General features: G+C 43.5%; 1 protein-coding gene across 1 annotated transcript in view; it reads right to left on the reverse strand.

Moving 5' to 3' along the window:
* LOC145394922 (uncharacterized) overlaps positions 1–25,406 on the reverse strand; it is a 65,354-nt gene that overhangs the window by 18,505 nt on the left and 21,443 nt on the right. Inside the window, exons 2-5 of the mRNA XM_080268671.1 lie at positions 8,962–9,169; positions 7,950–8,149; positions 3,241–3,388; positions 2,497–2,651 (exon numbers count right to left, since the gene is read on the reverse strand). Of these exons, the coding sequence (XP_080124797.1) occupies positions 2,497–2,651; positions 3,241–3,388; positions 7,950–8,149; positions 8,962–9,169 (711 nt within the window). The remainder of the gene's footprint in view (positions 1–2,496; positions 2,652–3,240; positions 3,389–7,949; positions 8,150–8,961; positions 9,170–25,406) is intronic.

Below are 25,406 nucleotides of genomic sequence, written 5' to 3' on the forward strand. Positions count from 1 at the left end.
AGGTAAAAGTGAATGGAGATTTGAGTGATGAGTATTCCGTGAACGTTGGTGTGCATCAGGGGGTCAGTTTTGAGTCCCATGCTGTTTATCATGGTACCTGAAGCCCTCTCACATGACTTCAGAAACGGACTCCCATGGGAGATGTTGTATGCTGATGATTTGATGTTGATTGCAGAGAATGAAAGGGAGGCGGAGGAAAGGTTTAGGAAGTGGAGAGATGGTATGGGGCACAAGGGCTTAAGGGTAAATGCAGATAAAACAAAAGTGATGATATCTAGGGTTGGTGGCGGTACTGTCAAAGACAAGGGAGGGTGGCCATGTGCAGTTTGACACAAGGGCGTGGGAAGTAATTCCATCTTGTGCAGTGTTTGTGATAAATGGATGCACAAGAGATGTAGTGGTATCAGAGGTAGACTGACAGATAATGCTGATTTATGTGCACGGCATGTCGGGAAGAGCAGGTGGAGATTGTCAGGCGTGAAAGGATTGAACTTGCTAGTGAATTTCTTGAGTGTGTAGAAGAGTTTTGTTATTTGGGAGACATGTTGTGTGCTGGAGGTGGGGCTGGAGCTAGCTCTGTGGCTAGGGTGAGAAGTGGTTGGAAGAAGTTCAGGGAGCTTTTGCCTCTCCTGACACTGAAAGGACTCTCCCTACATGCTAAGGAGTCTTTGTATTCATCATGTGTTAGGAGTGTAATGCTGTATGGTAATGAGACCGGGGCAGTAAAGGAGGAGGATATTTGCAGTCTCAGACGTACAGAAATGACAATGATTAGGTGGATGTGTAGTGCGTCCCCACATGCAAGGTCTGGGGGGGCTGGGTTTATGATGGAAGAGTTGAGAGGTAGGATGGGAGTGGAGTGTATTGGTGTTGTGATGAGGAGAGGTAGATTGACATGGTTTGGGATGTGGAGAGGATGGGGGATGATAATTGGGTGAGGAAGGTGAGAAGTGTTAATATTGCAAAAGTGTTAATACCGCAAAATTTTGCTAGCACCTTCCAAGAGTTAAGCATATGTCTAGATGCAGAATTTCATGAGCTTTCTCTACTGCAAAATTTTGCTAGCACCTTCCAAGAGTTAAGCATATGTCTAGATGCAGAATTTGATGAGCTTTCTCATGGACTTTGCAGAATTTTGATATGACCAATAGTAGTTGAATAAATCGCAAAAAAATTTAAACTCACGAATCGCTGTTATCACCATGGAGGAGGGTAGAGACTGGGGGAGTGACAGGGAAGCCGGGAGGGTACGGAGGAGGGACGGGAGGAGGGGAGAAGCGAGGCTGTGGGCAGGATTTTCAACCTTCTGGCAAGAGGCAGATGGGCGCTTTTACCATACATTTACTTGTGGCTTGCAGTCTGTCAGACGCCCAGTGGCCACGTGGAAACACAACTCCCAGTAACTGGGCGACTTTGGATGTTCGGTAGACAGGGGGATGGCCGCTGTCACCAAACATGTACTCGTGGCTTGCGGTCTGTGTTACAATCTCAGTGGCAGTTAGGAAAGACTTAGCCCGGTGGCTGTGCGACTCTGAACAGTTGTTGGGAATGCGTACGGACATTTTGACACTGCTTGTCGGTTACAGCTGTATTATTCAAGTGCTGGAGGTTCGTTGGGAGTGATCAGACTAGCACGCAACTTTGACCATTCAGTACAGGGCCGGATGGATATTTTAGCTCTGGCTGTGGGTTACGGCCTACTTCTCACTCATGGCTCAAGTCCAGTGGCCATGTACCGAATGTTTGAACATGTATGTGAGTGAGTGAGTGAGATGGAAGAGAGGGAGAGGGAGGGGGAGACCAAGGATATGGTGGGGGATGAAATGGAGAGATATATGAGGGAGAGGGAGATTGAGGATGATGTGGAGAGGTACATGAGAAAGGGAGGGTATAAGTTGGGAGGAGGGCAACAAAACAGCAGGGGACAGGATGATATGCAGGTAATCAGTTAGTGGCCACCCCTTACGGGATTAGGGTATATGGTTATAGATAGACTGATGGATGTTCTTTTTATCTCCATGCAGTATGCTATGCCCTTAGGTAGCATGCCTGTAGTCTACCTGGGTCATAACGTTTTCTTAGTAGGCAACCTGGGGTTTATCATGGTGAGCTTTTCCCACTTTTATTCATTTAAACCTATCTAATGTCACAGTCTTATGTCTACTTTATTTCTGTGCAGTAGGCCATGATCTTAAGAAGCATATCTATAGATAAGCTACGGTCACAGACGGTTTCTAGTAGGCAAGTTGGGGTCATGATAGAAGGTTGATTATCATATTAGATTTTTATCATGGGATAAGGCTCTCCATATGCAGTCTCTGCTTGCATGGTGCCCTCAGGTAACACTTTAGCTGTATATCTGAAGGGTCTACTAAACTGTCCTTGAGATATTTCCTCAGTTAAGCAATACTGTCTATCATCAGAGAGTAGGGGTCAATCATCCAAAACTGAAAAACAAAAGACAAAAATGAAATATGTGCCATCAAGACTATTTACCTTATACTTCTGCAAAGTGCTAATGAACTGATCCTGGATGAGGCCTGGCAGTGTGACAGACTTTGCACCAGACACCAGTGAAAGGCCTAAGCATGGGACCATTCCATAAATGTGGTAGTAGGGTAGCAGGCCCAAAAATACTTCTTGGAATTCATCTGAAATATAACTTGATTATACCACTGAACACATCCATGAAAAGTTAAAGCAGGTACCTTTTCATGAGCAGTTGCTATTGTTGTAATCCATTACCTTATGAAGTGTAATGAAGTGCAATCAGAAGACTGTGATATGAAGGGGACATTTCTAGTTACACAATGTAAACGTACATAATGATTGTGAAATCTGCATACACACTATGTGGAGATATCCTTTTATGAGAATAAACAGGGGAACAATGCAAAACTTAACCCAAAAGTGTACTTGAACAGACGATGGCTTAGAAAGGCAGGGGAAAGTGGAAAGGAACTGTGACTGGCTTGGAGGCATTTATCAGCTACTCTACAGTAGGTGACTGATGGACAGATGTAGTCAGTCCTCTTTAGTCAGAGATGTGTTTTAAAATACTGTTTCACAACTTTTTCCATATAACCGCCACTGTATAATACATTGTGGGAAACTAGCAAATAGGCTTTACAGATTTCAAGGGAACTTTAATAAAAAATTTCTCATTAATTCAGTCAATGTAATAGCAACATCAAAAAATAACGATTGAAAATTAGGTATTGCTGTTCAGATTTTACTAACCTGTTGTGGGTTTTAGTGTATTGATGCCCGGGTGGGTGATCTGCTGAAGGTTAGCCACCAGATTATTATGTGTCAGCATCACTCCCTTTGGCAATCCTGTTGTGCCTGAGGAGTATGGCAGCACTACTATGTCCTCCATTGGATCAATCTGGGGATGTGGCAGATGACAATGCATCCATGTGGTCACCTTAATGGCAACTGGGATCACACCAGTACTGGCTATGGGTAATATATTTCTTACCTCTGTGCTTGTGAAGTAAGAGCAGGTGTTATGTTCTGACAATGTGTGTGTGTGTGTGTGTTTGTATGGTTTAAATTCCTTAAGTACCGGTACAAAATGAATTCAGTGGATTTACCTGCACTATCACATTATTACATTTACATACTGTAAAGCTGATTTTATGTGAATGGCGTGTCAGGGAGAGCAGGTGGAGATTGTCCGGCGGGAAAGGATTGAACTTGCTGGTGAGTCTCTTGAGTGTGTGGAAGAGTTTTGTTATTTGGGAGACGTGTGTGCTGGAGGTGGGGCTGGAGCTAGCTCTGTGGCTAGGGTGAGAAGTGGTTGGAAGAAGTTCAGGGAGCTCTGGCCTCTCCTGACGTTGAGAGAGCTCTGGCCTCTCCTGACGTTGAGAGGACTCTTCCTACGTGTTAAGGGGTCTCTGAATGCAGCATGTGTTAGAAGTGCAATGCTGTATGGTAGTGAGACCTGGGCAGTAAAGGTGGAGGATATTTGCAGGTTCAGATGTACAGAAATGACAATGATTAGGAGGATGTGCAGTGCGTCCCTGCATGCAAGGTCAGGGGGGGCTGGGTTTACGATGGGACTGGAGTATATTGGTGTTGTGATGAGGAGAGGCAGATTGAGATGGTTTGGGCATGTGGAGAGGATGGGGGATGATAATTGGGTCCAGAAGGTGAACGGTGTTAATACTGGGGGTGTGGTTATGAGGGGTAGACCAAGAAAGACGTGGGATGAGGTCATTAAACGTGACCTCAGGGTTAACCCTTTAAGTCTGAGTCGGATCTTAAGACGGGTTCTCTTGAATGATACCGGGTCGGGACTTATGAGTAAAAGGGCCTCAGGCAACGGGTGACATCGTTTGATACCCCACACCTTCATGTTCAGTTCAGTTCAGTTGAATGGCAGAAGTGTTGCCTTGGTATCAGCACTTCCTGATGCAGTCTTATTGTGGTCTTTTCGTGGTCTGGGTCTTTTTCTTATGGCATTGAGTCCTTTATTTTCTTTTCCCTTATTTTCCAGAATCTGGATAACATTGATTTATTTTCTTCTATGTTGATGTTATCGAATAATAGTGTTCCAATAATATTCCCTTCATCTTGCTGGTGCGGTCCCTGTAATGCAGGATATTTTTCTCTTTCCTCGTTGTAGGCAGGGCAGTGTAGGATGAAGTGGTCCAGATCCTCTGTGTTGTATCCACACATAATGCATTCTGTTGATTCATTTCGGAATCTTCTTCTGTCTCTCAGGTTCATGTTATTACTCCTACACTTAAAGAGAATGACTGATGCTCCCCTGTTGTCCTATACTTTCTCTTGTCCACTCTTCTCTCCATTTACTATACATTCTCAGGCTCACTTTTTCCTGCATCTCTTGCTTCCAAACTTTTGTATCCAATGCTTAAACTTTCTTCTTTATCTCATCATTTGTCACATTGCTTCCTCTTATATCCATCATACTTCTTCCCTCTATTAGTCCTTTCATCCATCCATTCTTTTTAACTTGCACTCAGAATGGTCTGGGCTCTGACGTCATATGTAAACAAACCTGCTGGTACAAATGTACCGGGTTTTGGGGTGGATTTTTTTTTTTTGCATTTTATGCTCAAATAATTATCTACAAATGACTCATAAATCATAACATAATTTTCTACAAACAAATATATGCCTAAAATGCTTTAAAAATATGCTATAATAGCAGTACATGTGGCCGATTTTTTTTTTTTCACGTCTGAACACACGTAAAGTTTAGGCAGCACGATTGTGATTATAACGGAGTTAGAGGGAAACTTTCATTTTTCACCCTCAACACAGGCTTCAGATGAGATGGCAGAACTGAACAGCAACTTGGTGAACTCTGAAGTGACTAGTAGATTCGGTGAAGAGAGGGAAGTGCATGACATCACCGATTTTGAAGGATTTTCAGCCAGTGATACACAAACTCAATCAACCTCCGGGGTATCAGTGAATAGTATTGGTGTGAAACGTAAGTTATCGCCAGGTTTGATGTACGATAGTGATGACCAGGAGAGTGGTAGTGACAGTGAGGGGATGGCAGTGACAGTGATCAGGCCGGGTGTGTTTAAGGAGATGGGTCCCGTGAGTGACGAGAGTGATGATTCAGACCTAAGTGATAATGAAGATGATGACCCCAGGGTGTGTGACCCTCCCCGTAGGCCCGGTGGTACTGGTAGTGCTGATGGATCTAGGTTTATGTGGGCAAATGGTGATAGATTCATACCAAATTGCTATATTTGATGCAACTCACTGTGGAGTGACAAGGGCTGCTGGTGTAGACAAAAACAGTTCTGAAATGGAGTATTTTCTCCCGATTTTTGATGGTGAAATTCTTGATTATTTGCTTTGAAAATAATTGTACACAGAAGCAAGAAATAAGTTTTTCTAATAAAAGAATGTTCTGTTCAAACTATAAGTGAAAACAACAGATGGAAAAAAGTTGTGTTTGTTTACGTTTTGTGGCTTCCTCATGGATTATCCATACTGCATTCATCGGCTGTACCTTCAGTAACGGGTAGGTAAAATAGATTTATTTTATTATTTTTATTAATATTTCATCATTATCCATCATCCCAAACATATAAATCATAAAAATATGACTTCTCAAATTTCCCAAAACTTTTGCCTCCCGCGACATAGGCCTATCTGCGGATTCCGAATTGCCTCACGGAGGGAGACGGAACAGGTAGGCTGCAATAGATCGTGCAGCATGGAGAGCCTCCATTAGGTGACCAAGGCCGACGCATGCAAGCATGTTGGAGCCTTCAAAAACGAAAACGTATGCGGTGGTACTCTATTCCTCACACCTTAAGTCCTGGCAAGTGTCATGTCTTACTGTACTGCGTCACTTTACTAACTTGATACTATCTGTCTGTTTATCTATATACCTAGACTGCTTCCCCTCAAAAAGGGGGGGTAACTGAGACAGGATGACACACTTCCAATTTACTCATGCGCACACACACATTTACTCGTACCTTAGCCCCAAGGGGAGAAGGGACAGATCCTTACTGCACCACACCACACGAGGGTCAAATGCACAGTACAATAAGCGACATCCATGGCAGGGCCTGACAGCAGAGCTGGTTTACCCCTGCCACATCATAATGGACCCATCTCCTTACACACACCCGACCTGATCAGCTGATTAGACCAAATGCAGAATATCCCCTCAGGGCCACATCACTATTTATTCATTCACAATTTCTTTCCAGTCATCCCTATCACATGCAGCCTTGCTCTAAAGACATCCCTCTTGCATCTAACGCTCCCTTCACACTGTCCAACCATTCTATCTTTTTCACCAATCACTCTTCATCCATTCTCTCCATATGCCCAAACTATCACAGCACCATCTGCACCAACTTGATACAGTACAGAACATTAATTGGGTTTAACCCTTAAAAGATGGGCATCGGAATGTTTTGACATACACTCAGGACAGGCATACTTGGGGGTACGATGTGGTAGGGGTTTTGTTGGAGTTGGTGGTGAGGGGTGGGAAAGATGGTGTGGGGGTTGTGGGGTGGTGCAGAGGGGGGTGGGCTGGGTGGTTAGGGGAGGTGGAGTGTGGGTGTGGGGTAATGGGTGGGGGGTGGCGAGGGGAGTTGGGTGGTGAGTAGAGGTGTGGGGGGTGGGTAAGAAATGTGGGTGGCAGTGGAGGTTGGAGAGGAGGGGTAGTTTTGGGGGTGGGGATGTGGGGTTGGTGGGTAAGGGGAGGTAGGACATTGGGGGTGGTGGGGGATTGTGGGGGAGTGGGGGGTGGTTGGGGAATGGTGGGGTAGTGGGGGGCATGGGGGTGGATGGTGGAGGGCGTGGGGGGTGGTTAATGGGGGATTGGGGTGGGGAGGGTGGGGGTGGTGGGAGTTAGGGCTGGTAGGGGGCAGTGGGGAGGGGTGGAAGGGCTGTGGAGGACTGGAGGGACTTGCGGAGGCTGTGGGAGTTTGGGGGTGGGGGGGGGGTTTGGGGCGGTGGGGAGGACGGGGGATCATGTGTGAGTGTGGTGGTAGGGGGATGAGGTGGCTGGGGTGAGTGTGGGGGGGGATGGGGGGACGTGACCACATATGCGGACATTCGTCTTTATGCCCCTAGTACCGTCGGACAGTATATGCGGACACCCGTCTTTTAGGGGTTAATGGGTAGGCTATACATATATGTAAGGGTAATTTGAAAGAATTCTGGATACATCAGAGTAGTCTCAAATTAACAGTATGACTACCTCATAGCCTCTTCAGACTGAGTAGGTCAACTTTATTTTCTTTTTACACTCTCCTGACGATTTTTTTCAGCCTGTCTTGCATAGGATAATTTTTAAACTACAGGGGTTAGAAAAGATTAACTCCTAGAATACCACAAGTCTTTCCTTGGCTGAACTGAATCATCTGGTTGCAACAATGATATTTTTAAAGATATTCCCTGCAATCAGGTTACGTAAGAAAATCTGTATTGCTTACCTGAACGTTGTGGGGGAAAGCTTTGCCATCATCTTTTAAAAGATCATGGATGGAGAGGATGCCTTCTTCCGCAGGGCCAACAACAATAATGTGACGAATTCCAGTGTATATTGTGCACGCCTGCTTTACCTTGGCCAGGGTGGTTGTATGAGTTACAACAACGGAAGCACCAGAATTTGCCAACTGATTGGCAATTTCCTCTGTAACAGAAAGAATGGTTCTTCAAAATGAAACTTTAAGTGAGATGTGCATCTGGCTCAAAACTGAAACATTTAAAAGCTCAAAAATACTATAATCTTACTTAATAACAACTTTACAATGAATCACATGCATTTTGACGTTAAGTATACCGGCATATGATCATTCATCAGGAATATAATTTAAATTGTAAATGATGAAAAACACTATAGTATCAGTATGCAGTGACGATACTCATTTACATGAACAACTGGAGACAATCTTTTGTATCAGCTGCTTAACAGAAACTAAAAGGACATTTTTCAATTAATTACCATTGCTACATGTCTTCTGATCTGCCAAGAACCTCCCAAGCAAATGAGCATGACCTGGTCCATCTACGTACCGGTATCTAACGCCAGCCGCCTTAATTCCGTAAGAGGTCTGTCCATGTACTGTACGTCTGTCCTTTGCCATTTGGTTGCCCTTCCCCCAACTAGCACCCTCCTCCCTCATAATCTCTCTCCATTTCATCCCTCCATCTCATCCTTGGTCTCCCTCTCCTCCTCCACCTCACTCACATACACTCTTCTAGCCATTCTTCATTTCTCACCCTCTCCACTCCATCCCTCCATCTCATCCATGGTCATCCCCTCCTCTCCCCCCTCCACCTCACTCACGTAATTATATTCTAGTCAGTCTCTCATTCTACTCTTCTAATCAGTCTCTCATTCTCCATCTTCACAACATGGCCAAACCATCGCAAAGTATTTTTCTTAACACTCTCAGTCAGTGACCTACTAATGAATATGAAGTGAATTGAAGAGATACATACCAGCTGTGTAACTACAGTTGACAGTGGTGTTAACAGCACCAATGGCCGCCACGCCATAGAAGGTGATGGCGAATTCTGGACAGTTGGGAGAAACAAGGCCCACAACGTCTCCCTTGGTGACATCCAGGCGGGTGAGGGCGCTGCCCAGTCTCATACTCAGATCACGAAACTCTCCATGGGTATAGCTCTGCCCTGTCACTCCGTCCACCTGGTTGAAGACATTTCATCTATTACAGTGTCATTATAATCAAGTATCCCGTAGCCTGTATGTACTGTGATAATACACTCGAAACTTTATCTATCAATAAACTTTAAAAAAATTTCATGTTAACAATCAGCATCACCCCAACAGTATTTCCTGTTACTATATGGGATGGGTGGATTCCAGATACAGGAACAGGAATGCATAACAGTAGAACAACCAACAGAGTGCCAAAAAGTACTAAGATGGCTCCCAGCTAAAGAGGCAATCCATTCCCCTAAAAAAAAATAATAGTAATAATAATAAATACTGACGGGGTCTGTCAATTCAGTGTTGCTGCACCACAAAGTAGCGTTTAGGTTTGTTAACATTTGGACTGACTCTATCGGATACGTTTATGTGAAGCTACAGAACGTGGTGAATGTTTTTGGCGTATCCGATTGAGCCAGGATTCCGGGGGCTTGAATGATGACTGAATGGAAGCGTGGCCCATTGGATTGGGCAAATCTGGGCCGTCTGGACATTGCTACTTCTCACCCTGCCCTAGAGTGGGAAAGAAGGTCCGGATGATGATGATGAAAATTTGGAACAAAATGCCTACCGGTATAGATTTGGAACAAACTGGCCAGGGATGTCGTTGAAGTACAGTGGTGACATTCAAACACTGCGTGGATAAGTATTTCGCTTCAAATCCCCAGCTAAACACCTTCAATAATGAATAATAATATAAGCTGTTTTTCTCTATTTCAGATCTTGACGAAACTATAGTAGGGAAATACAATGTAATTAGTGATACCTGTGGCTTATTGACACTTGCAGTGTTATAGATATAGTAGGACAATATGGTTTACCATTTTTCAGTCTTTCCCATGAAATTTCCATATCAGCTTTTATATGCTGCATGGTGGTCCTTCTTACTTTTTTCCTGCCGGGTTCGACTGGAAGGTTTGGTGGGTGGGAGGAGGGAAGCCTTCTTGCCTTACTATCCTTATCTTCTGCTTGCAGAATTAGATATCATAGTGATAGTCTTCTCTGTATTAAGCAGCCTCGAAAGGACCATTAGGTCTGTTGCTGTTTGTTTTCCTTTGTAGCCTACCTTCGTACTTCCTACACAGTTCTGTTGATATAACTGGAGCATTTGGATATGCAAATAAAAAAAAGATTGATAGAAAAGTCTCTCTCTCTCTCTCTCTCTCTCTCTCTCTCTCTCTCTCTCTCTCTCTCTCTCTCCAGACATAACATTACTGTGTGTGATGGTAACGAACAAATCACCTTCATGTCGTCCTGCCCTCTGCCATCAGGTGGTAGTCTCTCAACACCGCACCACTCTTACTCATAATATCTCTTCATTCCGTCCTTCCACCTCACCCTCGATCTCCCTCTGCGTCTCCCTTCAGCGTCACTCATACACTCTCTTGGTCAATATTTTAACTCTCCCTTCCTTTTACACAATCACACCATCTAAGGATACTCGCAAAGCTTCCCAACACAGCCTCATTAACGCCGCAATGCACCCAAGTTACGTCATTTGTCTGTGTCCCTCCTGACGCAACACCTGTAACAAGATAACACTCTTCCATTCCTCTCACTTTTGACTCGTGTCCTTCCAGCACAGTGTAAGCATCATTTCCATCGTTCGTATGAAGATTACAATACTGTCAGGCAACTTCTTTACTTCCATCCGCACCTTCCTACTCTTCGTCATAGTTTTCAATGTAACTTACAGACATTGGCCAAAGTTTGCCGACACTTCTGTACCACCTGTAGCAATGGATGGTTTTGCATGAACTACTCTGAAGTAAGAAAAGCACACAAAAAAGTGTATGAGAACGAAAAATATTCTGTTGTCTGGGGAGGAATGAGAAATATAAAAGACAGAACATAAAACTAGCCAAGAACTGCCAGCCAACTTTCGAGCCTGCAGCCCTCTCTTCCAGATGTACGGTATCCTTTCTAGCACTCCATCCACTAAAACTTCCATCTTTGCTCATCACAATACCCGCGTATCTGAAGGTACTCACGTTCTCCATTTTCCAGCCAATCAGCTCCCCTGTTCATTCAGTGACTTCCCTCCTCTAGAAAACTATAACTTCACTCTTTGCTACATTCACTTCAGTTTTTGAGAGAAAAGGACATATTATTCCATTTTGAGAGGAAAGGGCATAATATTCCATTTTGAGAGGAAAGGGCATAATATCATCCCATTTTGAGAGGAAAGGGCATAATATCATTCCATTTTGAGAGGAAAGGGCATAATATCATTCCATTTTAAGAGGAAAGGGCATAATATCATTCCATTTTGAGAGGAAAGGGCATAATAGCATTCCATTTTGAGAGGAAAGGGCATAATAGCATTCCATTTTGAGAGGAAAGGGCATAATATCATTCCATTTTGAGAGGAAAGGGCATAATAGCATTCCATTTTGAGAGGAAAGGGCATAATACCTTTCCATAGCTGGGTTTTACAAGAGGCATCTCCAGACGCTACAACCAACCATGCCACTGTTTTAATCACCTTAGTTCTTTCCCGTGTGTATGCACTGACTTCCACGTACAGAAGAGAATCAGAGGTATAATGGGAATGAAACTTAATACAAAGAAAAAAAGATAAAGCCAACCTCAGCTTCATTTTTTTAAAGACAATAAAAACATGTCAGATAAGTCAAACAAAAACTAGTAACGAGAGTGAAAGGTTGTGCTGATAAATGGTCAGCAAAAAACAAGGACTTATTTTGCCGTCAGTTGCATTTGTTTGTGCCCTGTGCCACTCACTTCAGAGAAGTCTATCTAATCTGCACCATAATAAATTGATTTTAAAGATTTCCTTACCAATTCTGTGAAAGATATTACTCTGGTATAATGTGCGGGAGGGAAATACAGAGCTCAAAAGGTGTAGAAAAAAAAGATAAAACATTTAGAAAAGACAATTGCAATTCATGTATTTTGAAGTGTCTTCTCTTTATATATCACCATTTGCTAAGAAAGAAAATTTCCATGGCACTTTCATCATTTACTAACTTCCGCCTCCCCTCTTCACGGCTTGGGATCATTTGCAACGGAAAATTCATGGAAGTTAGGTGTTAGCAAATGAGAAGACACTTCAGAATACTTGAACGCACATGTGGCTTCTGCTAAATATTCTCCAAACTTTCATCTGTTTCCCATTCACCCAATTTAACCATGTCACTTGGAATCTGTCACGAAGATCATATTTATTTGTAACATGGCTGCACATCAAGCATATAACTATATATATATTTTTTTTACGGTGCTCGACCCACTAACCCGCACGCACCCCCACAACAACAATGATATGTCTGCGGCAGTATTGAAAGCATCTAGCTTCGTGGCCATGTCGCTTTAGTCTGTTTTCTCGATGACATGCGAGGCTTTGTAGCCCTTCTTATCATGCACTTTACGTTGCTTATTACACTTTAATATCCTCATGCATGTTATTTAAATCTTATGCAAACGACATACTTTGTATCTGTAATATAAACGAGAATATTAAGGTGTAATAGGCTTAATAAATCGCTTTGGAAGTGTTAGGAAAGCTTCTAAACGTACGACAATGCGGGCTTAAACTGACATTCACAGCTCTTGCGGGGTGGCAACAAGAGCTTGCACAACACTCTTGTTGGCCAATTTAGCTTGTTTTTAAAGCATTTCTTTCACTTCCCTCATTCGTTTGGTGTGGCCTGCAATTGTTTGTTAATAAAGCATTTCTTTCACTTCCCTTGCTCATATATGTAAGTTGTGATTTTGAACAGAGTGGTTTTAGGACTTTTTTTAAAATTTACTTTTATTTATTTTTTAATTCCCAGTCGTTAACACGGCCTTCACTCCTAAGAGTCCTGTTCTCGTACAGTAACTCTTTTCTCATTTATTACGGTATATAGTACGCTAATATTCCCGTGTTTCTGCACACGACGCGCTAATATTCCCTTGTTTCTGCACTTGACATGCTACTATCCACGTGTCTGCACATAACATGCTAATACCCTAGTGTGTGTGCACATGACATGCAAATAGTCTCGTGTATCTGCACATGGCACGCTAATATTCTCGTGTTTTTGCATGTGGCACGCTAATAATCTCGTGTTTCTGCACAATGCACGCTAATATTCTCGTGTATCTGCACATGGTACGCTAATATTCTCTGGTCTGCACATGACATGCTAATATTCCCTTGTTTTATCATATGGCACGCAAATATTCTCTTGTATGCTCTCTTTAAAAGGTGTTTCGGTATTTAAACGAGTAAGTTACATGTACATTCAGTGATAAAAGTTGGCCCACTGTTTCACCACATCTACTACACCCCCAGGCCATGTCCATCACTTTCCCCCCTCACGCATTTTGCCAAAGAGAATCATCTATGGGCAAAGAATCGTATCAACCCTTTGTCAGCTTAGGAATATAAGCCAGCAAAGGAAAGTGACGAGTAGGACACCTGAAATATTAGGTGAATTTTTGCTCCAGCTTAACAAGAAATAATACTGGAATAAGATGCAAAATAAATCGCTAATGAAGAGGTGTTAGCGAACCACCTTAATGGAAAAGAATAAAATTTAAGGTCTTAATACAGAAACCACCAAATGCCAACTTTCACGAAGGTAGCACAATATAAAAGACTAACCCCTTCACTACGATAGGTCTCCTCAAAGTTGAATTTCATCGACTGGCGTTAAGAAGAAAAAAGAGACTTTATGGCGTTGGAATTTAAACGGAAAATTCTTCACCTCCATCATTGCGGTGACTTTTTACATTTTGATCTTGTTAACACTGGACGATTTTTGGTAAGCTTGAAAAAATCCCAAATAGTGAATGAGGTACTTTTATTCAGCTTAAAGAGATGTAAAATAGTGAATGGGTGAATGATGGCTTTATCTGACTACTCCGCTTGGAACACTGTCTCATAAACTTTAAAAAATCGTGTGGTTACTGAAAATGAAAATACGTCATCGAACTGAAGGGGTTAAAATATACTCACAGTGAAATCGCCCTCAGGTTCACTAAATCGTCTCGTGGAAGCAAGAATACGAGAAAAAACAGACATCATCGTCCTGAAGGGGTTTACAGCCCAACAACAGCTTCAGAGCCTTGGGCTTGCCATGAGAAACGAAAAAAAGAGACGAGTAAAAAAAAAAGACCTTGAGGGGGAGCCAGTGTGTGTGTGTGTGTGTGTGTGTGTGTGTGTGAGGGAATGGTGAGTGTGAGAGGGAGTGGGTTACTGTAAGAGGGAGCGGGGAAGCGTGAGAGGGAGTGGAGGAGTGGGAGAGAGTGGAAGAGTGGGGTGTAACAGTCAGTGTGGGGGTGTGAGAGGGAGGAAGAGTGGGATGCAACAGGAAGTGTGGTAGGTTAGGGTTAGTGCGGGAGGGAGTGGAGGTGTCGATGGCGGCTGGATTGAGATATAAGAAACCATCGACTTGAAGGAGTTTGCCTAAAGGTGATGGTTCCTGACTCTACCACTTGACTCTGCCACTACAAAGAGTCATTACTGAGCTGCATGATACAGGAAAAGCATCATCGTACTGAATGTGATAAGCAAACGTCAGACCTGCTCTTATGTGGTTATATAAAAAAAAATAGTAGTAGCCTCTGTCAGGCTGACTGTTGGATAGGTAAGTGTGAAGCTGCGAGCGGTTTTTTTTTTTTTTTCTATCAGGTGGAGCCAGGATTTTGGGGGACTTGAATGATGCGTAGGTGGGAGTGTGGCTCTGGGCAGACTTTTGTTAGTATGTCATTCTATCGATTTTGTTTGTTTTATGGCTCTCTGTACCCTACATCACCCCACCATGGGGTGGGAAAGGAGGTCTGGGTGCTGCTGCTGCTGCTGTTGTTGTTGTTGTTGTTGTTGTTGTTGTTGTTGTTGTTGTTGTTGCTGCTGCTGCTGCTGCTGCTGCTGCTGCTGCTGCTGCTGATGATGATGATGATGATGATGATGATGACGTTGAAGTATCTCTGTTGGAAGCATTGTGTCCAAGGCCTTTTGAGTGTGTGTTGTTGCATCACAGTCATAAACACTTGTCAGAGAACTTGCTCTGTACCAAGTAACAATACTGTGCAGCAGACTTTGGCAACTTGCATGGTGGTTGACTGATGGTACGATTGCCAGTTGTGGTTGTCAGGACGCTAATATCATGATATGTGACGTGGAAGGTCAAGGGGAGGGGGCAGAGCGTGGGGGAGAGGCAGAGGGAGGAAGTCAAGGGGAGGGAGGAGGGAGTAGTGGGTAGGGGAAAGGCAGAGGGAGAAATTAGAAGGAAGGTGATAATACGAAGAGATGAGAGTGAGAGGACTAAAACTGACGTAAGCGTCCATTTGAGGTGCACCGCAGGATGCATGTATAAGTCTAAGCGTTGGAATGGCCCTGTTTTTGTGTCAGTCTGTATATATCATCAGCATGAAGAGACAGGGTGCGATCATATGCAAATATTGAAATGACACTGTACCAGCGCCTGTTTCATATGTACACCAAGGCTTCGGTTTAGACTACAGAAATAAGATTGACGGGGGACATGAGACGAACACACTACCACCACGCCAACGAAGTTTCAGGGAAAAGAGGAGGTGAGGTAAGAAGGAGGGGGAGAGGTTAGGGGGAAGAGGCGAGGTTTGAGAGAGTGGGAGAAGAGAAGGGAAGGTTAGAATGAGGCGGAGCGGTTAGAAGAAGGGAGGAGAAGAGATTAAAGAGGAAGAGGAGAAGAGGTTAGAGAGAAAGAGGAGAAGAATAGGGGAGGTTAGAAAGAACAGAAAGAGTTAGAGGGACGAGGAGAAGCTGAGGAGAGTTCGAAAGGAGGGGGGAAATGTTAGAGAGGGAAGAAGCGGGAGAAAGGCTAGAAGAGAGTTTGTGTCTGGGGAGTGTTTCCTCCTCTGATTCATGTCCTTATGTCAGTCGAAATATTTCTGCTTATTCCCACCCCAAGTGGACATGGTAAAATGAGTCTGGATGATGATTGTGAGTTTAGATCATCTTTGACCAGGACACAATTTACGCCATTGACGATCGTGAAATAACTGTTACCCGATCTACATCAGACAGACTTTTTTCGTAGTAATTTCGGTAGTGACAAACGATGGCTATCTGCATAACCTGTCATCCGCAAGCAGTAGCATATCACTTTATTTACATCTACGAGGAAGACATACTAAGTATATCCAGGATTCTGGTACAGCAACGCTGGATTCAGTCGCAGTGTTGTTCCTGACACATTTCCATTAGGCAACCAGTCTGTGCCTGATGGGACAGCAAGTCATTCAGTCCTATATAACAAACTAATACACTGCACAACTTTCCTCTTGAGTAGCATCATTACACTGCAGCCTATCTGTTTTGCCGAAATGCACGTTACAAAAGAATGTTCTTCGATAATGTAAAGATTGGACTTTTTAGAACTTGCTGTGACTCAAAATCAGCTTGTGAAAATAATAAAAGACTTTCATATACGCAGAAAGGAAAACGCTTGAGGGAGAGACTACAGTACAGAGAAGAGGTAAAGGGAGGAGTATAAAGGGGGAAGAGGGGAAAAGGATAGATGTTCAAGGAGAAGACGGGGAGAAGCTACTTGAGAGACAGACGCAAGGATAGAATGAAGGGGAAGGGGATGCAGTTTCATCCTACAGCAGTGGGTACAGGAGTAAACAGGGAGGAAGGGGGAGAGGAGACAACGGAGGGGAAAGACAAGAGGGAAGAGAAAGGGGGAAAGGAGAGAGAGAGCAGGGGAAAACCATGGGAGGAGAAACGGGGTGAGGAGAGGAAAGACAAGAGGGAGGAGAAAGTGGGAGAGGAGAGAACGGGAAAACTACAGGGAGGAGAAAGGAGAAGTGCAAAGAGCAAAGGACCAACTATCTGTTAACTGTATCTTGTTTCACCATCTGTGCCTCGTGTGTGACCTACTCTCTTCCTAAGCCCTCTATGACTTCATCCCTTATAAGAGAAAGAGAGAGAGAGAGAGAGAGAGAGAGAGATGCAGTGAGTGCGGGGATGCCACCAGGGTCATCCACCCCAAGTGTTAGGACAGACAGGGCCAGTCCTGCCACCCAGACACACTAGACCTACTTGTGTGTGTGTGTGTGTGTGTGTGTGTGTGTGTGTGTGTGTGTGTTCCATTGCGTTTCTATTCTTCATCCTAAGTGTTTTACCCTCTGTTTATCATTGCCAGTAGCTCTCAGAGAAGTACATACCACTTGCCACAGCTCATGTGTAATACCAAGCCTCAGTGCGCGGATTCCAAGCTAAAACAATCTGCATAAAGTCAAACAATCGGTCGTATACTTCCCATTTAACCAATAGTTCTTTCCCCTAAACATGGCCCAGATTTTCGTCTTTTTTCAGTTTTTTTCACGGTGCTTGGTGGCAGAAAAAGACAATGCTACGGCTCTACCCCCTTTCCATAGTCTTCTTAGTGGCTGGCATCATAATTTGTTAATCTTCTGCGAGAACTCAAGTTTCATGATGGACAGGTAACAGTTTTAGGTCGTTTGATTTTAAAATTAACGAGACAATTTTATTTAGCTTGCTGGTAACCTTTCGAACTCGAGGGTTTAGGTATACCCGTTCCTAACCCTTTCCTTGTTAGACATAATTCCAATGCTGAATAAAATCGTATAGAGGTAGCAAGAGGAGGCTGATACGCCATCTGGTGTAAAAATTTAAATAGGTAAAAAGAAGGGCAGCCCCTATACTTTTGAGAAAATTTCTGTCGCAAGTAATATTTATTAAACTTGTTCGGCCTTTCTGTTTCGTTGCTACCTACACTATTGTAGGATTCAGACTGATCACATAACAGTTACAGGTGTTGTATAAATGACTAAAAAATCTGGGGCGTCCATACACACGCTCTCAAAGTTTCAGTTTTTTCAATACGATAGGGTATTCTTCATTTAAAGGTCGTGAAATGGCGGGGGATAGGGCATCGTGGAGGCGATTTGTTTGTGGTCACCCCGTACGGGATTAAGGTGTCTGGCAATATATAGACAGACATGTTTAAACCTAAGACCCAGGATGGAATTTAAACCCCTAACTAGCTTATTGGAGGTCATTTACGTAACGCCTATGGTTATAAGGTATAGTTAGCCTGCATCCCATATTACAGAACGCAGTCAGCAGCCACACAGGAAGGCCAGATACGCTCCATCACCATCACGTACTTCAGTAATCATCAACAGTCGGCGGGGTGCATTCCACTTCGCGATTATAGGTTTAAGGATACGATACTTACCGGTATCCTTGCACACACCGGACGATTTATACTATGCCTAAGAAACACCCCCTCGTAGTGAGTGGATCAAAAACTGACTCCACGGACCCCTTCACGACGAGAGGTTTCCCCAGATGCTGAATAAAATCGTGTGGAAGCAGCAAGATGTAATGGTACTTAAGAGATAATTAGGCTAACACGAGGCGAAACTCTCTACACCATATAAAATAGTTACCAAAAATCCCCTTTCCTTCAAATCCCTAAATCCGATGTCTTATTTCTTAACTTATTTTTGCTATAATCACATTATATTCAGCTTCAGTGCGTCCCATCGCAGAGTAAAATGAAACGCTGAGAACTCAGGTCCCCAGGTGTCGACGCAAAACGTCGCTCGGTATGCCTCCTCAAATCCCGAACACGACTTGCCATACAACCTCCATGATAGGGTTCACTGTGGCTTGAAATGAGGCTAAAGATAAACTAAGTCGACCTCATATGACCTTGACCTTTGACCCTTCACCTTGTTGACCTAATCAGTTCATCGTCCTTTCAGAATATATCAATGACAAAAGATTGCTCGAAATCAGTCAGGGGGTTTAAGAGATATCTCGCCCACAAAGATAAACTAAGCCGTCCCCAGATGACCTTGGCCTTTGACCCCTTGATCTGGCTGGCCTAATCAGTTCATCTTCATCTCATTCTGCATCAGTGACAAAAGTTGGTGGAAATCCGTCCATGGATTCCGGAGATATCGCGCCCGCAAGAATGTTACGGACGCGCGGACCCACGCACGCACACACGGACAGGCAGACAAACCAGTCACTTAATGCCTCCACCATAGGTGGGTAAAGGCATAAAAATCAAGGCTGTAGATGACTCTGCAGTTCGAAAAATCCAAGCTAAATAAAAAAAATCGTCATGAAATGTGGCAAGAAGAAGGAGAAAAAGAAGCTTCAAGAAGAAGGAGCTTCGAGAAAAAGAAGAAGTAGCTTCAAGAAGAAGTAGCTTCAAGAAGAAGAAGAAGTAGCTTCAAGAAGAAGAAGAAGAAGAAGATGAAGATGAAAAAAGAAATGCATTATCAGAGTGAAGGGGTTACCAGGTCAAATCCATCTTGACTATTTGGTAACCCTTGTCAATTTTCGAATGATGGAATGATAAGTGACCACTTTCTCTCGACGCTTGTGATGGCTGTATCATGCTGTCCTAGTTTTACTTATATCCTGTTTCTGATCCTACCCACCCCATTTCTTACACACACACACACACACACACACACACACACACACACACACACACACACACACACACACACACACACACACACACACACACACACACACACACACACACACACACACACACACACACACACACACCCTCGGTACAGCAGAAACAGGATGACATTACCATTTTGATGTTTTCTCTTTTCATGAGGTTCGTGGCACTACCCATCCCATTTGGCGATTACCGTATATAGAGAAACAGCAGGGTGATAATGATGATGATGATGATGATGATGATGATAATGATGATGCACATTCTCGACCAGCTGATCAAAGTAACTAAGTGGGCGAGGGAGTGCTTCGTAAAAATCCACCAAAGTAAAATGTTGCAACTGCACGGGTCAACCTATTCTGTGTTGTGTTGGGCTGGGTCCAGCAACAACCCAGTCACGTGCAAGACCCCTGACGCACACGTTTTTATTCACTGTTGTCTAAGTACTGGTGTGTGTGTGTGTGTGTGTGTGTGTGTGTGTGTGTGTGTGTGTGTGTGTGTGTGTGTGTGTGTGTGTGTGTGTGCTGCTATCTTCACAAGTGTGGGTAATATTACAGATCATACTCTCTCTCTCTCTCTCTCTCTCTCTCTCCAGTTCTGTATCTTCACCTCCCTCTCTCCCATACCTCCATCTCCCTCCCATCCCTCCATCACACTCTCCTCCCTCCCTCCTATCTCTCCATCTCCATTCCCTCGTCCTCCCTACCCCCCCCCTCCCTTCAATCTCTCCATCTCCCTCCCCCCCTCTCTCTCTCTCTCTCTCTCTCTCTCTCTCTCTCTCTCTCCTCCCTTCCCCTTCATCTCTCCATCATCTCATTTCCTCCTCTTCACGCCTTTTTCTCCTCCACTCCTATTTTGCCATCTCTCCATCTAGCTTCCCATTTCCTCTCTCTCTCTCTCTCTCTCTCTCTCTCTCTCTCTTTCACACACACACACACACACACACACACACACACACACACACACACACACACACACACACACACACACACACACACACACACACATCCTCATATTTCATTTTTCATTCATTCTTCCATCTTATCAATAAACCTACACATGAACAAGTCACAGAGAGAGAGAGAGAGAGAGAGAGAGAGGGGGGGGTTACATAACTGAACTTCAAGGTTAGGATGAAACTGATGTATGCTTGCTTACGAAACCCCCAGCCCTCATGTCTACTGACTGGCTAGTTATATTACATGCAAGGTTATGATTCTGTGTGTGTGTGTGTGTGTGTGTGTGTGTGTGTGTGTGTTAGGTCAGACACATCCTTCATTAGCCTTTTCGTTATTAAAAAGACGTTCCTAACCTGAATAGTGGTAATAAGAATAATAAAAAATAGGTAATCAAAATGAAGCGGTAAAAACACAGGTGGTCCATTCATTGCACCCTCTTTGCCGCTCACCTGACGAATTCACGTAACTAATTTCTACCTTGCATCATTTTATTCATTTTGTTATGCTAGGTGTTTTTAGGTCAACTTCTCGTCCTAGAAATTTCACATTTTTATTTTTAACTCGGATACTTTAAAACATGCAACGGGATAGTGGGAAAAAAATGATGCAGGACAGGCATTACTCAAGGTGACTGGGCCGCCCTCGCAACACACGAGACTCTGCAAGGGAAGTTTAATAATGAACTAATATACAGAGTGGGCCGAAAATAGCGCCTTATGTAATGTATTTCGAGGACGGCCCAGTCTGCTGATGTGGGCATGGATGTGGCAGCGGGAAAAAGAAGTGAATAAATGATGCAAGTAAGACGTTGATAACACTAAGCTGTCCCCACAACACACGAGGGAGCACCTGTGGGAGAAATGAATCGTCTATACCCAAAGTCGGATCTCTCTCTCTCACACACACACACACACACACACAATGCCCCTCAGACGGAGACACCAGATACCGTCCACTTGCTGTAGAAAAAAATGAAAATGAAACAAAGACGGGAAGAAAGAAAGAAAGAAAGAGAAAAGAGAGAAAGAAGGAAAAGAAAAGAATCCACAATATCCCCAAGACTGAGGAAAACCAGCCATTTGTGCCGAGTTGATCTATTTATATTCCAATGACCTTGACCTCTGACCCATGACCTTCAGTCACTGAAATGTTAAATTCCAACCTGATATCCATTCATCCATCCATCCATCTGTCCATTCATCCATCCATCCATCCATCCATTCATTTATCCATCCATCCACCTATCCATCAGATCCATTCATCCATCCATCCATCCATCCATCCATCCATATACACACTCGTACATCATACAAGCAGACAAACAGTCCGTAAAAATGAATATCTATCCATCCATACATATATACAGACAAATACATACATCAGACAGACAGACAGGCAGACTGGTAGGCAGACAGACAATAATGTGCTACCAAAACTTTACCTAATTCTTAAACGGGCGGCAGTAAATTATTAAATGCTAATATAATAACAATACTAATACTAATAATAATAATAACAATAATAATAATAATAGGCCTACTCTACTACTGTTACTATCACAACCACCACAACTACTGCGGCTGCTACTATTACTTCTACTATTACTACTACTACTTTTACTATTATTACTACTACTAATAATAATAAAGTTACTTCCCCATTCCATTCCCAACGCAGGTGGTGCATGAGTCACTCCTTCCCCCATCCTCTAACAAAAGCACACACACACACACACACACACACACACACACACACACACACACACACACACACACACACACACACACACACACACACACACACACACACACACACCTGACACCATTTCCCCGACATGGAGGCTATCTGACACTCCCCTCACCCCGAGAAAGAGAGAGAGAGAGAGAGAGAGAGAGAGAGAGAAAGCTGTTTATCTGTCTGTCCCATTTTTACTCAATTTTCCATTCCCTATGACACCCCAAGCCCCATTCCCACACGCACCCCCCACACCTGCGTCACACTTACACACCCATCACCTTCCCTGCCTCACACCTACACACCCATCACCTTCCCTGCCTCACACCTACACACCCATCACCTTCCCTGCCTCACACCTACACACACATCACCTTCCCTGCCTCACACCTACACACCCATCACCTTCCCTGCCTCACACCTACACACCTGTCATTCCCCCCCACTCAACACTCAGGTAAACAAGTTATTTATACTCATTCTGCGCCTCCAATGCCACCACCATCAAATTAACCATGAGGGAAAAAACAGTCAATAAAAAAAAAATACCTCAACTTCAACTCTCATCGTCACGTCTTTCCTGTTTCATTCCATCGTTTTTGGGTTACTCTACACAGAATGACAAGCCAAACTGTTTCTTTTAGCCCACGCAACCATTTACTTAGCTTGGGAGTGACCACACAGCCGGACAGACGCCTCGTGGCCTAGTGGGTTCAGGTGCTGCAATCAGATGTGGCTCTTGTTTACGTCAGAGGGGTAGTTTTATTGCTCACATAATGCCACTCAGGGAAGAGCGAGGCTGGTCACTCGAGTTAAACGTCTGGACTAAGTAACCTAGCCCAAGTTCCCTACTATCCTCATGGGGCAGAAAACGATTGGATGATTTGATATTTACGGCAGAAAATGTTCGTTGTGCGTCTGGAAAAGTACGTTCTTCTGAAAATGTATGTTCTTCTGAAAATGTACGTTCTTGCGACTGAAAATGTATATACGTTCTGCAGCTGAAAATGTACCGTATGTTCTGCGACTGTGCGTTCTCCGGCTGAAAGTGTACGTTCTGTGGGTGAAAATGTACGTTCTGCGAGAGGATCTTAATGTACACTAAAATCAAAATTACAGTGACAGGCTATCTGAATGTACGATAGGAAGCAGCTGAGACTGAGTCACAGCTGCTCACATGATATAACTCTCTTAGGGTTAGGTGTAAGATTCTTTAACACATTTTACGATCGATTCCCTGTCGTAAGATCGATTCCTGGTCGTAACTTAGATTTCATTTTGCAGGGAGAACATGGGCTCGTATTCTCGTTCGGTAAGGAGGCCCCCTAACACCTCTACCTTAGCGACTTAGTTTGGGGTATGGCTGGTTACTATCCTTTTGTATGTTATTTACGGTATGTATTTATGCAGTATGGTGATGCTGGATGGATTATGTAACACAGATGAAGAGAGTAAGGTGTAGTAATGAAAATAAATCGATTAAGAAAAGGTGTTAGGGAGCTTCCTCGACCAACTAGAATACCGGCCAAAGAAATATGGGAAGCTTTTGCCCTCGGCTCTTCTTGCCCGTCCTAAAAAAATAAAAAATAAAAAATAAAAAAACCAGGAAAGAACAAGCAACACTTCAGGAAATATCTAGTGGCGTCTTTTATATGTACAGGATGTTGGCCCCTGGTTGTAATCGGGACACTATTTTTCCCTTTGTTTTATTCGTGTTCCCTCTGTTGCCAGGAACCTTAAGACACTGAATCAAGCGACGCATTTAATATTATTTCTTGCCACCCACAGACGTCATTGGGAAAACTTACTAACAATAAAAATAAGGAGAACGTTACCAGCAACCCAGGCGTTAACCCACTAAATCAGGTGGCGTACTTTATTGCTTCACTGTTGCTACTCTGACACGATTTTATTACTATGTGTATTGTATTCTTGCTGCCTTCAGTCAGTTTTATCCAGCCTAGAAGAAATTTTCAAACTGAAGGGGGTCAGATACAACCTTCATTAAACCACTCACTACGAAACATCGTTCCAAAGTTTCATAAAATCGTCAGAATGGAACAATGACTAAAAGGAAAAAAAGAAAGAAAGAGACAGACAGAGGCAGAAAAAGAGACAGACAGACTGACAGAATAAGCGCCAGACGGACAGAAAAAAGCGCCAAAAAGAGAGACAGAAAAGGGACACTTATCATGGAGAGGTTCATAGAGTTTCAGAACCTCCACACGCTGTTAGCTGGCGACCTTGACTGTGAGTGCTGCAGTTAAGAGAAGTCAGTGTTAAGAATGACTGTGTGCGTAAAATCCCCTACTGATACTGTGACGAGCATGTGTGTAATCCCCTACTGATACTGTGACGAGTATGTGTGTAATCCCCTACTGATACTGTATCATATTATATCGCGTCAGTCAAGATAAGGCCACTTCAACCAGCGTCTTACCTAATTCATTTCTGGTCGTTCAAGTGCCTCTTCACTAACTTATCTATTTTTTTTTCTTTTTTTGTCTGGCTGGCCTTTCCTGATGATTCTGACTGATGAGACTGGGGAAACACAGAAGGTAATCACTGTCCCTTGTTTATGACGCACGGTGGTATCAGCGAGAAAGAGAACTGTAACCGGAATCAGACCCAAATTAAGTTAGGCCTATGTCTCAATGCCTGTACAAGACTTTATATTATTATTATTATTATTTCATGCTGATATCTTTAAACACGGAGCCATCGACGAAACTTAAAGCTCGTCTTGCACACGGTACGCATACGTGAAAAAAAAAAAAAAAAAAAAATCCTGGGAGCCTATCTGTGCAACAATTGGTGTGTCCACGATTCTTCAGCTAATGGGACTGTCCTTGGCCGAGAAAATTGCGTACCGCCACTTACATGATTTATGGAGGAATTACCCACACAAACCGTCCCTTGCAATCATGACAAAGCTAGACTCATCTTTGCTTCGGTTGTTCGAATATTTTATTGCCGTATTTGATATTATCTTTTTTAAAATCAGTCTTATACACATACTGATTCCAGAATTAGATCAGAAATATCAAGATGCAATGCTGGTAACGGGAGATA

The sequence above is a fragment of the Coenobita brevimanus genome, chromosome 29 (genome assembly GCF_032717465.1).
Source record: "Coenobita brevimanus isolate Jiangsu-jjx chromosome 29, ASM3271746v2, whole genome shotgun sequence".
NCBI classification, from domain to species: Eukaryota; Metazoa; Arthropoda; class Malacostraca; order Decapoda; family Coenobitidae; genus Coenobita; species Coenobita brevimanus.